We start from the raw sequence: 13,608 nt of genomic DNA, 5'->3' as shown, positions 1-13,608 counted from the left end.
AAAGGAGGATATCAAATGAACATCAACAAAAGCAAAATGAGGATAATGGAATGTAGTCGGGCAATGATGAGGGTATTAGACTAGGAAATGAGACACTTAAAGTAGTAAGTGAGTTTTACTATTTGGGGAGCAAAATAACTGATGATGGTCGAAGTAGAGAGGATATAAAATGCAGACTGGCAATGGCAAGGAAAGAGTTTCTGAAGAAGAAAAATTTGTTAACATCGAGTATTGATTTAAATGTCAGGAAGTCGTTTCTGAAAGTATTTGTATGGAGTGTAGCCATGTACGGAAGTGAAACATGGACAATAAATAGTTTGGACTAGAAGAGAATAGAAGCTTTTGAAATGTGGCGCTACAGAAGAATGCTGAAGATTAGGTGGGTAGATCACATAACTAATGAGGAGGTACTGAATAGAATTGGGGAGAAGAGGAGCTTGTGGCACAACTTGACTAGAAGAAGGGATCGGTTGATAGGACATGTTCTGAGTCATCGAGGGATCACCAATTTAGTATTGGAGGGTAGCATGGAGGGTAAAAATCGTAGAGGGAGGCCAAGAGATGAATACACTAAGCAGATTCAGAAGGATGTAGGCTGCAGTAGGTACTGGGAGATGAAGAAGCTTGCACAGGATAGAGTAGCATGGAGAGCTGCATCAAACAAGTCTCAGGGCTGAAGACCACAACAACAACAAAAACAACAACAACAACAATAACATGTATGTAAGAATAATTGATCATTTTATGTCACACGATTTGCTATCAAATGTACAGTTCAGCTTTAGAAGTAGTTTAATGACTGAAAATGCTATATTCTCTTTTCTCTGTGAGGTACTGGATGGGTTAAACAAAAGGTTTTGAACACTACACATATTTTTTTGACTTAGCTAAGGCATTTGATTGTGCTGATTACAAGATATTGCCCCAGAAGTGGGACCATTGTGAAATATGGAGAGTAGCTCACAATTGGTTTACCTCTTACTTTAGCAACAGACAGCAAAAGGTCTTCATTATTCACAATGTTGAGAATTACTGTGATGTGGGGTCTGAGTGGGGTACAGTCAAGTGTGGGGGTTGCCCCAGGGATCAGTCTTGAGGCCACTCCTGTTCCTTAATTATATAAATGATATGCCCTCTAGTATACAGGTAACTCTAAAATATTTCTGTTTCCTGATGACATTGCCTTGGTAGTAAATGATGTGTGCAACATTGACTTAGTTTCGAATTGTGCAGTTCATGACCAAAGTTCGTGGCTTGTAGAAAATAAACTAACACTAGATCTCAGTATGACTTAGTTTTTACAGTTTTAACACACAATTCAGCAAAACCTAACGTTTTAATTTCACAGAATGGGCATATGATTAGTGAAACTGAACAGTTCAAATTTCTAGGTGTTTAGATTGATAGTAAACTGTTGTGGAAAGTGCACGTTCAGGATCTTATTCAAAGACTTAATGCTGCCATTTTTACTATTCAAACGGTGAATGATCGTTCAACATGAAAATTAGTCTACTTCGCTGATTTTCATTCGCTTATGAGATATGATATTATATTTTGGGGTAAGTCTTCCCATTCTAAAAGGATATTTTTGGCTCAGAAAAGGGCAGTTCGGCCAATAAGCAGTGTAAGTTCATGAACCTCTTGTCAACCCCTGTTCATGGGTCTGGGTATTTTGACATTGGCCTCTCAATGTATATATTACTTACTGTCATTTCTTGTTGACAATATTAGCTTATTCCCAAGAATAAGCAGCTTTCACTCCGTTAATACTCGGCAGAAATCAAACCTGCATTTGGATTGAACTTCCTTAACTCTGTTGCAGAAAGGTGTGCCATATACTGCTGCATCCATTTTCAATAAGCTACCACTCAGACTCAAAAATCTTAGCAGTAATCCACGCACTTTCATATCAAAACTGAAGAGCTTCCTCACCCCTTCTATGGAATTTCTTGAAAAATTAAGCTGATTCTTGTTGTATTGTTGATTATGTTTACTTAAAGTTATGGATTGATTTTTTCCAGGTTCATAAACTTTTATTTTTATCTGTTACTACTTGTATGTTGTAATTTCATGTACTGATACATTCCATGACCTTGGAGATTTGCTTCTCAATTTGGTACTATTGTACTTGACCTGTAAATAAAAAAAAAATAATAATAATAATAAAATAACTGGAAATCTGAAGGGGGCTAGGTCAGAGCTGTAGGGTGGATGAGGTAACACTGTTTTGCGATGTATTCAGTAGACCTTGGACTTGTGTGGGACCGAGCATTATTGTGTTGTAGCAAAACATCTCTTGAAATGCTGTGACGCTGAAGTCGCCAGAAGTGTGTCTTGAGTTTTGTTAATGTGTTGCTATATGCTTCTGAATTAATGGTACCGCGTCTTGGCATCACATAAATGAGAATCACACATTCACAGCCCCAGTACACGGTGATAATGACCGTACTGGCAGAATGAGTTGTTTTGAGGTTTTAGGCTCAAAATGGTGAAATCAGGTTTCATCACCTGTCACAATCTGGGACAAGAAGGCCTCCTTCTCAGCTTCAAAATGTGTGGTAAGTTACATCATCTTTGTTTTTAGATATATCTAAAAACAAAGATGATGTAACGAAAAAGAAAACCCACATCCTTTCGTCTTTCCCTCTCCTCCTTCCCTCTTTCCTGACGAAGCAACCGTTGGTTGCGAAAGCTTGAATTTTGTGTGTGTGTGTTTGTGTTTGTTTGAGTGTCTATCAACATGCCAACGCTTTCGTTTGGTAAGTTACATCATCTTTGTTTTTATATATATATATATCTAACGAACGAAAGTGCTGGCAGGTCGATAGAAACACAAACAAACACAAACATACACATGAAATTCAAGCTTTCGCAACAAACTGTTGCCTCATCAGGAAAGAGGGAAGGAGTGGGAAAGACGAAAGGATGTGGGTTTTAAGGGAGAGGGTAAGGAGTCATTCCAATCCCGGGAGCGGAAAGACTTACCTTAGGGGGAAAGAAGGGGTATACACTCGCGCACACACACACACACACACACATATCCATCCGCACATACACAGACACAAGCAGACATTTGCAAAGGCAAAATATATATATATATATAATATATGCATCTCATCAGCGCACAGCACACCTTGAGATTATATATATATGTGTGCATGCATCTCATCAGCGCACAGCACACCTTGAGATTGAGGGTTATCCCTCAATCTCAAGGTGTGCTGTGCGCTGATGAGATGCATAGCTGTTGAGGTCGAACAGTCGTTAGTGGGCAACCTCTGGGGGACCTGCCACACCTCAATTGTATAAGTGGACCCTTGTTTCCCTAACTGCCCTTGGGACCAAGATGGAACCCTCGAAATCATCATCATCATCATCATCATCATCATCATCATCATCATCTCCTTCAAGTGGGAAGGGTGTACTGCCTGGGAGTATCCACGTCCAATCCTCCAAACGAATGAGGGAGGCTAGCCTTCCTAGTAATCTGTGTCAGTTGAATTATAGTAACAAGGCTTCAGGAGTTATAAATTGAAATGTGTTTTTGGTCATTAAGAGGAAGGAGGGGAATTTTGAAAAAGTGTCTCCCTTCTACATCCATGAAGGCTTGGGAGGACTTGCTGGAAGCCTGAAGACTATTAAGCGGTTGCAGAATGGTTCTCTACTGCTCGAAACTAACAGGGCAAAGCAAGTGTAACTACTTACGAAGCTTGAAAAATTGAGTGAATATGATGTAACTGTTAAACTGCATAACTCCCTTGACTCTAGAAAGGGTACGGTCACATCCCGTGACATTATGGATATCGACATAACTTAACTTAAACAGGAATATGCATTACAGGGGATAGTGGACGTAGAGCAGAGGATACGTAGGAATGATGGAGAAATTGAGAAGACCGCCACCTTCATTGCGACTTTTCATTCTGAAACGTTACATCACATCACAGCGGGTTTCCTCTGACTTAGGGTTAGGTCTTATGTAGCTAACCCTAAGCAGTGTACATCTCCAGCAGTGTGTGTTAACTGCTCTGGGAGCCTCCCAGTCTGGAGCCGAGACTTCCCTGTTTTTGCAGAGGAACGAGAAATTCAGTAACTAAAAGTCACCAAGCAGATCCCCTATGCTGAAGCCAAAAAGGAATATAAGGCGACGAAACCTCCCGTCTTTACCACTTCTTATGCTTCCATGGTGCAGAAACCTGTTCCTAAGGTCGCGATACCTGGACATAGACATCGTCCAGTGTACAACCATCACCTGTACATGCCAAGACAAAATGAGTAATGATAAAGCAATCCAAGCATTTATCACAGAAAAGACCAGCAGCAGTTCCATTGTGAGTGTCAAGAAGGCATACAACAAGCATTGTGCCTCTTAACACCCCCTTTCCCCCTCATCCTCGAAGGGACAGGGTGCAGGGAAAGGTTCACAACATTCAGGTCAAAAGTTGTCCCGAGCGCCGTCAGATGTCATTCATTCACATGTGACAGATAAGGAGGACATCATGGAGTTAGATGTCTTGGATCCAGGCAGCCCCTCCACTCCCCCTCGTTCTACAAGTGCTTCACCTCCACGGTGGAAAGAGAGGGGTAAATTACAACCACATTGACGAAATGGCTCCCATTCTACAGTGGAACTTGGAGGGGTTCAGGATGCATGTGGAGGAACTCTGTCTCTTATCTCAGGGTAGACCACTGTGTCTGTTTCTCAAGTAGACTAATTTCCATCAGTCGTACACCCCTGAGCTAAGAGGCTATGTACTCCACAAAAAGGACAACTTGAGTGGAGAGAGAGCTAGAGGAGGTGTTGGTATTTCATCAGTACCTACTACGACTCCTTGCCTTTCTCACTTACAATGACTTTACAAGCAATTGCTGTATCAGTGCAAGTACGACATCAGTTAACAATATTTTCCCTTTACTTGCCGCCACATGATGCACTTGATGAAGAGGCCCTAACTGACATTGTTACACGGCTGCCCTGCCCCTTCATCCTCAGTGATGATTTTAATGCACACAGTGTGCTTTGGGGCCCTGCAGCTACCTGCCCCAGGAGTAGAGCAGTTGAGAGGCTTCTCGTGTCATCATGTACGTACTTGATAAATGTGAGACAGAGCACTCACTTCTGCACAGCAACTGGGTCATTCTCTGCCACTGATCTCTCACTTTGCTGTTCAACTCTTGCTCACATTGCTCAATGGGAAGTAGTCAATGACTTGCACGGAAGTGATCACTTCCGGATCTGGATTCACGTGCCAGATAGGATGGAACTCGAAAGGAAACTGCTGTGGTGGGTGCTCGGTAGAGCTGACTGGACACTTAGTAGCCAGTTGGCCCAGTTGAAACATTGTGCAAATGTCAAGGCACGGGTGGATCAATATTACCAAAACAATCCACCACACCACTGCAGCAGCCATTCCTCAGTCCACGGGACTACAGAAGAGGCAACCTCTCCCTTGGAGTGCTGAATGCTGCACTGCAATCAGGACCAGGCGTGCGGCTATGTGTAGGTTCAAGTGTCGGCCAACTGCAGAGAATCTTGCAGCCTTTCGGGTGGCGAGGGCAAAGTGTCACAATGGGGAAAACACTCTCCAAATCAATCCACGAGACATTGCCCAGACTATGGCAGCATATTTTGCCACAGTTACTGCAAGCCAGTCACGATCCAGGTTTCCAGTGCCATAGAGTGGTTCTGAAGATTACAACTGCCCATTGTCCATGTGGGAGCTGGATTCTGCATTGTCTGTGGCTCATGACACATCCCCTGGTCATGACAGGATCCATTACAGTATGCTGCGGCACATCACAAGGCGGAACAAAGATATCCTCCTCGCACTTTTTAATGCCATTTGGGCATCAGGTCACTATCCCGTCTCGTGGTGTGAGGCAATTTTAATTCCTCTTTTAAAACCTGGGAAAGGCCATACATGCCCAAGTAGTTATCGTAGTGTTGCCCTCATTAGCTGCATGGTGAAGACCTTGGAGCGGATGCTCAACCACCGCCTTGTCTGGATCTTAGAATCCAGGCAACTCCTTAGTCAGTTTCAGTGCGGGTTCAGGAGGTATCGCTCCACCTTTGCCCTCCTGGAGGCAGCTAGACAACAGGCTTTCCTATGCCAGCATCACCTTCTAGGTATATTTTTTGATATCGAGAAGGCCTACGATACTACTTGAAGGCATCTTATCCTGGAGCAGCTTCACAAATGGGATTTTCGTAGTTGTCTTCCCATTTTTATTCAGTCCTTCCTCTTACCACAGTATTTTAGACACCAAGTTGGTGACGTCCTGTCTGATCGCTTTGAGCAGGAGGACGGTGTCACTCAAGGTAGCATTTTAAGTATGCTGTCTTTGCCATACCTATTAATAACATTACGTCCATAGTGAAAAGTCCTGTCTAGTGTTCTTTGTTTGTGGATGACTTCTCTGTGTTTTTCTCTTCTTCAAGCCTCACAACAACAACATGTCAGTTGCAACTAACTCTTCGACGTGTGGGCGAATAGGTGCAGAAGAGTGGTTTTAAGTTTTCTATCCGAGAAGTCTGTGTGTGTTCTTTTTAACCATTCTCGTTCCATTTTAAACTTTCCTGAGCTGAGGGTGAGGGTTACTGGCCGTACTTTTAAAGACACAGTGAGGTTTCTGGGCCTCATAGTTGACTAAGCTTATGTGGTTACCACATCTTAAGGACCTGAAAAAATGGTCACTTAAGTCTTTAAGTATTTAAAATGTTTTAGCCTCAGCACATGGGGTCAGACAGGACTTGCCTGCTCCGATTTTACAGGGTATTTGTGCAATCTCGGCACGATTATGGGTGCACAATGTATGGGTGTGAGACCCTCATAGTTACAAATGTTGGATGTGGTGCACCATGAAGGGATTCAGTTGGCCACTGGGGCATTCAGAACGAGCCCCATACCAAGCCTCTGTGCAGAGGCTGGTGAACCACCACTTCATGTCAGGCGATGGCTACTTACAGTGTGCCAAGCTTGTAAAACTCTGTCTGTATCATTCACACCCGGCTATCATACCATTGCTCAGCTTCCAATGGAAAGGCTTTTTTGTAAAAGGCAATGAGGCCATATGGGATTCATCCACAGGATTCCCTTCTAGAGGTGGGTGTGGCCAGTCTTCGTGTTTTACATCACAGTGGGAGCAGATTTCCACCTTGTCATCTCCGGAGACCCAGACTTATTTTAGACTAGACGAATTTTAAGAAAGATTGTGTGTCAGATTTTACATTTCAGTCTCTGTTTTTGAACATTTTAGATATGCATCATGGTTTCACAGTAGTATATACTGATGGCTCCAAACAAGGGAATTCTCTTGGCTACTCTGTGATGTTCCCCAACCATGTCACCAGGATTCGCCTTCGCGATGAGTATACTGTTTTCTCAGTGGAGCTCCACGCAATCCTGAAGGCACTGGAGCAGATGTGTTGTATAGGGGGCAAGAAGTTTCTCATTTGCTCTGGTTCCCTTAGTGCCTTACAATTATTACAGAACCTATACCCAGCTGAGGAGCTGGTCTGGCTAATATATGACCAACTGTACTTGCTCCAACAGCAGGGTAAGCAGATGTCATTCTGCAAGGTGCCAGGTCATGTAGGGATAAGGGGAAATGAACAGGCTGGGTTGCCAAGGAGGCTTGCAGAGGATAGGATGTGGCACAGTGTCCTATTCTTTTGCAGGGTGTTGTTTCTGCACTGCACAGGAAGTGCATGCAGTTGTGGGATGAGGAATGGCTGGCGGTGATGACCAATAAGCTGCGGTTGATGAAGTCAACAACCCGGTTGTGGCGTTCCTCCTTCCAGTTCTCAGGCGGGATGAAGTGACCCTCATGTGTCTCAGAATTCGGCACTGCTCTCTTACATATAGCTTTTTACTATGGCGAGAGAATCCTCCGTTTTGTGATGCTTGTGGCATGCACATTTCTATCTGCCATATTTAATGAAGTGCATTTTATATCATGTTGCAAGGGCAGAAGCAAATTTTGGTACAGATCTGTCCTCTATTTTAGCTGATGAGAGTGACTAAGGTTTTAAAGTTTTGTGATATGTCTGAACTCTGGCCTAAACTTTTAGGCTGGAAGTGTTAGTGTGTTGCAGAATGGCCGGCTTCTCCTTTTCTTATTCTTGTGGTCAGCCAGCCATGTCCATCTGCTATATTGTTTTGTCTCCTTATACTACTGTCTTCCTGTGTTGTTAATGTTTTACTACTGACGCAATACTTCATTCCATGGTTCTGCGCAGGTACACATGTAGTTTTCCAACTTTTGTTACCTGTGTTTTACATTCTGTTTTGTTTATTTTACTGACACTCGTCTCAATTCGTTTTCGTGCCAGTGCTAAAGTCCTTGCTGCTGTGTGCCTATACAAACATGTCCATGTCATGTCCACCTGTGGGAGGCATTTCTTTCAGTCTTACACTAATACTTCTGGATTTCCTACAGCTATCATTATCTGGATTGGATAGAGAGTCGCCTAATCTAAAAGACCCTAGTGTGCAACCCACACACAGTCAGCTACCTGAGCAGCAGCCTCTGATGTGTAGTGCACACCTGACCCATTTAAGAGGACCCTACAGTTCTCAACCGCGTGGTGCAAGTCCAGGAAGTCGTAGCTAGCTTGCCACAGAACTTTCAAAGTCCATTGTTCAGTCCTCCCACTCAACTCGGAGCCAAAGGGCCACGATCAGTTCTGGGGACAATGTTGCAAATTGTGGGCTTTGTTGAAACTCCATGCGCAAGGCTGGTCTTCTCAACCTTCTCTGCCAGTCGCTGAAATGACCCAAGAATGACCTCAGACCCCAGGCGACAGGTGTCATTTGTTCCAACGTGTACCAAAATCTGCAGTTGGTTGCATCCTGTTCCCTCAGTGGCTGCTGGAATAGCTTCTTCAATATTTAGAATGAGGCCTCCAGGCATACACACTGAGTGCATCTGATGTCCTTTCTTGCCCTTGCTGCCATTTCCCTGTGGGGTACTGTCATTCACGATACATTTGAACTGCCAACAATTAATAGACCCTACTCTTAGGTGTTTGCTTGTTTGTGACACCAGAAAAAACAGGTTTCCCCAAAACAGGTGAAGTGAGTTCCACTGTCTAAGTTGCAGTTTCAGTGAAACACAGCACCCCAAACTTGTTGTTTAGGGGGATCAGTACAATACTCCCTGAGTCCTCCCTGGTCCCCGTCCTCCCTGTACAGGCCACCTAGTTCTGCCATTGACATGCCACTTGCAGTCAAGTGAATGAGTAATAACAGATCCTGTACTTTCCGCAGAGGAGACTGGATCCATGAGAGTTGTTAATACTTGAGGTACCTCTGGTCCAGGTATCACAGGTACACGACTCTGGGCAGCTCTTCCAACACACTTATTCGCAGCAGCTGCCAGTTGTTTGACAATAGTCAGGGCAATTTCCGGCTGCATATGAATGTCAGCCAACACATCCCAGCCGGCCGAAGTGGCCGTGCGGTTAAAGGCGCTGCAGTCTGGAACCGCAAGACTGCTACGGTCGCAGGTTCGAATCCTGCCTCGGGCATGGATGTTTGTGATGTCCTTAGGTTAGTTAGGTTTAACTAGTTCTAAGTTCTAGGGGACTAATGACCTCAGCAGTTGAGTCCCATAGTGCTCAGAGCCAACACATCCCATGTTCGAGAACAGTGTTCACAGTGGGGCTGCATTTTGGCTGGTGCAGTGAACAAATAACTTGAAATTAAGCCTTCTGATTATCTTTTAATCTGTTGAGCTTAAATGTTGCTAATTCCCTATAAGAATTGAAGCAAATACACAAAACGAGATTTCTATTAAGGCAACACAGAAACCTGTGGTAAAAACTACTAATTTCCTAAAATATTTTGATGTTTATTATAGTCGTTAGGAAACTTGAAAACAGAGTTTATTTATGATAAAAAATAAATTTCCTGAGGACATGGCAAAAACAGAGAGAGAAGGAATAGAAAAGAAACAATATGGAGCTAGTAAAATATAGATCAGTTATGTTTTTCTACAGAAAGAATAGTAGATCTTTACTTATCTAGACTTTATTTTCTTTAGACAATAATAATAAAATATTGATCTTTCCACTGTTGAAAAAGTGCTGCCTTTCTGTAATCTGTTACACAACCTTATTACTTTTCCAGTCTGTTAGCTTCCGTGATTTCACCTAATGATTGGCTATTTCTTTATATTGTTTTAATTACCTTCCGCCTATAACTTTCCCTGATCGTGTTTTTCTTTAACATAAATGATTTAAGTTATTTAACTTCCTTTGCAGACTTCGTAGAAACAGGGGTTGGACAAAAATAAGGAAACTCCAAAAACACAACACATTACCATGCCTAATATGGTGTAGGAAACCCATTGACATTCAAAACAGATTCCAGTTGTCTCAGAGTGGATAAATACTGGTTCTGTATGGTTTTCAAAGGCATTTTACACCATTCTTCCTGTAAAATAGTGGCAAATTTGAGTAATGGTGATGGAGGTAGACATTAGTCACACACTTCCCTCCAAAATACACCACAAAGGCTCAGTAGTATTGAGATCCGAAGACTGATGGCCAGAGGAAATGCGACAGTTGTTCCTGGTGCTCCGAAAACCAATCTTGGACAATGTGAATTGTGTGAACAGGGACCCTGTTGTATTGGAACACAGCATCATCATTGGGGAACAAACATTGTACCATGGGATTGACCTGACAACTAAAATGGTCACATAAGATGGCCTTGAGAGTAACCATGGGGCCTGTGGAGTACTACAGTTTGGCTTCCCAAATCATCACTGAACACCCCACCATGTTTCACTCTTGGAATGTGAACTGACCCAGAAGTTGGCGACAGTGTGAAACAATACTCACCGGATGTAATGACTTTCTTCCATTGCTCCATACTCCAGGTTTTACAGCTTCAGCACCATGTTTTCCTTTAATGGGCATTCACATCACTGATGAGCGGGTTTGGAATTTCACCTTGCCCTCCAGTTCCCAGGTTGTGGAGCTCCCTTCATGTTGTTTTGATGCTGACATGGTTCTTGAGGGCAAAACTAAGTTTTTAAGTGACTTTTGCAGCTGTCATCCTCTTTATTTTTCATCAAAGCCCCATTCAATGACTGTCTATCACAATCACTCAATGCACTTTTTTCTGTATTGTAAATTAATGGATGATGTTTTTCCACTTTCCGTGTGTGCAGTATAAATCTTCAATATGGTGCCTTGAAACTCCAAACACTTTGACTATCTTGGTTAAGAAAGCACTCACCATAGGACCACCATCCAGTTGCCCAAGTTCGAATTCATGTAGCTGTGACATAATGCACTCACACTGTTCTGGCCGTGACTGACACTGGCTATGAACTGAGGACATTGAACAGGTGCCATTCATGGTCAAATTCAACAGTGCTGCCTGCGGGCTTGGCTAGCATCTGCAGTTATGTTCAGGCATGCATTTCTCACAGTGTTACCATGTTTTTGTCCAGTCCATGACGTATTTGATCATTTCCGTGATCCTGCTACATGTTTAGCAGTTCTAGTGAAGGTGCCTATGTTTCCAGCATTCATTTGTCACTTTTTTTGGTACATATTTAAAATGTGCAGTCTGTTACTGCTATTTTCCATTGTAATAGATTTATGTTGGAAGGCAATGTTTCACGAATGATTGTCCTCTCCTCAGGAATGGGCCAACAGTCAAAATATAACACTAAAAGTATTCCATCCATTCTCATTAAATTATATTGTAATCACTGCAAGAATGGATGACACACTGAAAATAACGAATTGTGGATCAGTGAATCTGGTAATCCATTATGATTCAGATTGTTACCTACCAACAACAATTGATATTGAGAGCAGTGGTGAGTATGTTCTGCTGATACTGGCAATATTTTCCTGTGACATCTTTCCCACTTTCATCAGAGGAATCTCCTGATATATTTTATTTCAACAGAAATGGAGGAGGAAGAATTAGCTGTTGCAAAGGAACAGTTTACAGGATTCAAATTATATTATTTGAGAGAAGCTTTTGAAATATGCTGTATTAAAACCGAAAGATTTTCATTGTCTGCAAAGGTAGATGTACCAAATGAAAACTTGAATGAAGAGGTGAGAACACTTGAAGATAACTATCAGCAAACAAATAAATAAATTCCATAATTAATTAAGTATAATGACGTACATAATCATAATTTTAGTATATCATTTGCAATTACATTGTATTCTCAAAACAAGGTAACCATTTAAAAAAAAAAAAGTCATATTTTTAATTTTACAGGTTAATGATAGCATCTCAATATCAGAGGATGTGAGCAGCAATGCTGTCCCTGAACAAGTTAACAGAGAAAATAGATTGTTGCCAATTGTGGAAGAAGCAAGAAAGTCCAAATCAGAATTGTCAGCAAAAGGAAAAAGAAACAGAAAAGGACATAATAGCTCAGCATCATCTGCAGAAAGTATTGCGGAAAGGAGCACGACTGATGCACCTGAAATGATTGAGACAAGAAAGTCCAAATTAAAATCTTTGCCAAAAGGAAGAAGAAAAAAGAATAAAGATACAAGCACGTCCTTAGCTGAGGATGATGATATTGCAGAAATGAGCACAAGTGATACCTTTGAAAAGATTGCTGAGTTTCAGTTACAGTTGGAAACCAAAAGGAGTTCAGCCTCAGTCCTACAGAAAGCAAAAAAATCAAAGCCTAAATCTTCTACCAAAGGAACAAGGAAAACGAAAAGCCCACATAACCATTCCACAAACCAAGTAACAAAAGAAATCTGTACACCTGACCAAACAAATAAAATTACACGTTACATTTTAAGAAGTAGGAGATAATAAGTCAATGATGCTGTGTGTGTGTATGTATGTATGTATAAAAACCATTTGGCAAAGCACTATGTAATATAGATGTCTGTAAAGCTGTGTTGCATGAAGTAATAATCTGTTACTACCCTTTTCTCTCTCTCTCTCTCTCTCTCTCTCTCTCTCTCTCTCTCTCTCTCTCTCTCTGTGTGTGTGTGTGTGTGTGTGTGTGTGTGTGTGTGTGTGTGTGTGTGTGTGTGTTTGTTTGTAAAACTTACAAATGATAAAAGTGATAAAATATAGGTTGTCAGTTAAAAAAATTAATTTAAACCTTGATGATTTATGATTTTGTAATTTTTTGTCATTTAATGCTACCTATCAAAATAAGGTAACTTGAAATATTTAAGACTGTTGGACTTTTCATTTTAGAGTTTTTTAATCTCCAAAATTGTGTGATTTTTGACAAATTTTGAAACCACAGATTGGCCATATCTCCAACACTATTTGACTTGCAGACCTTCTAGTTTCTTATAAGGTTTAGAAATATGTGTTACTTGACAGTACTCATAAGTGTACTAAATTTTCCCAAACCAATTTTCTTTTTTTTAATTTGAAAATATTTTAATAACACATTTTTTGTGCTGAAAAAATTTTCTGTTGTATACTATTTACACCAAATTACATGACGGTATTCCAATGGGAAAAATGGTGAAATAAATTTTATTTGATTGCAGTTTGCTTTGCCAGCTGTACCGAACTGCCCGTGGTTTTTAGGCTGTTTCGTAAAACTAAAGTTAATATTAAATTATAGTGCACAAATTAAGCACACTTT

The 13,608-nt window shown here is 41.5% G+C and overlaps 1 protein-coding gene across 3 annotated transcripts in view; it reads left to right on the top strand.

Annotated features, from left to right (window-relative positions):
• Window positions 1-13,182, top strand: part of LOC124594333 — a 108,985-nt gene extending 95,803 nt beyond the window's left edge. For all 3 annotated transcript variants that reach the window (XM_047132701.1, XM_047132700.1, XM_047132699.1), the window contains exons 5-7: window positions 11,658-11,838; window positions 11,931-12,085; window positions 12,255-13,182. In XM_047132701.1, coding sequence (XP_046988657.1) covers window positions 11,658-11,838; window positions 11,931-12,085; window positions 12,255-12,809 — 891 coding nt within the window. In that variant the 3' untranslated portion in view covers window positions 12,810-13,182. The remainder of the gene's footprint in view (window positions 1-11,657; window positions 11,839-11,930; window positions 12,086-12,254) is intronic.
• The last annotated feature ends 426 nt before the right edge of the window (window positions 13,183-13,608 follow it).

The sequence above is a fragment of the Schistocerca americana genome, chromosome 2 (genome assembly GCF_021461395.2).
Source record: "Schistocerca americana isolate TAMUIC-IGC-003095 chromosome 2, iqSchAmer2.1, whole genome shotgun sequence".
Classification (NCBI taxonomy): Eukaryota; Metazoa; Arthropoda; class Insecta; order Orthoptera; family Acrididae; genus Schistocerca; species Schistocerca americana.
The sequence above is the reverse complement of the archived record's forward strand: the minus strand, read 5'-3'. Positions and strand labels throughout refer to the sequence as shown.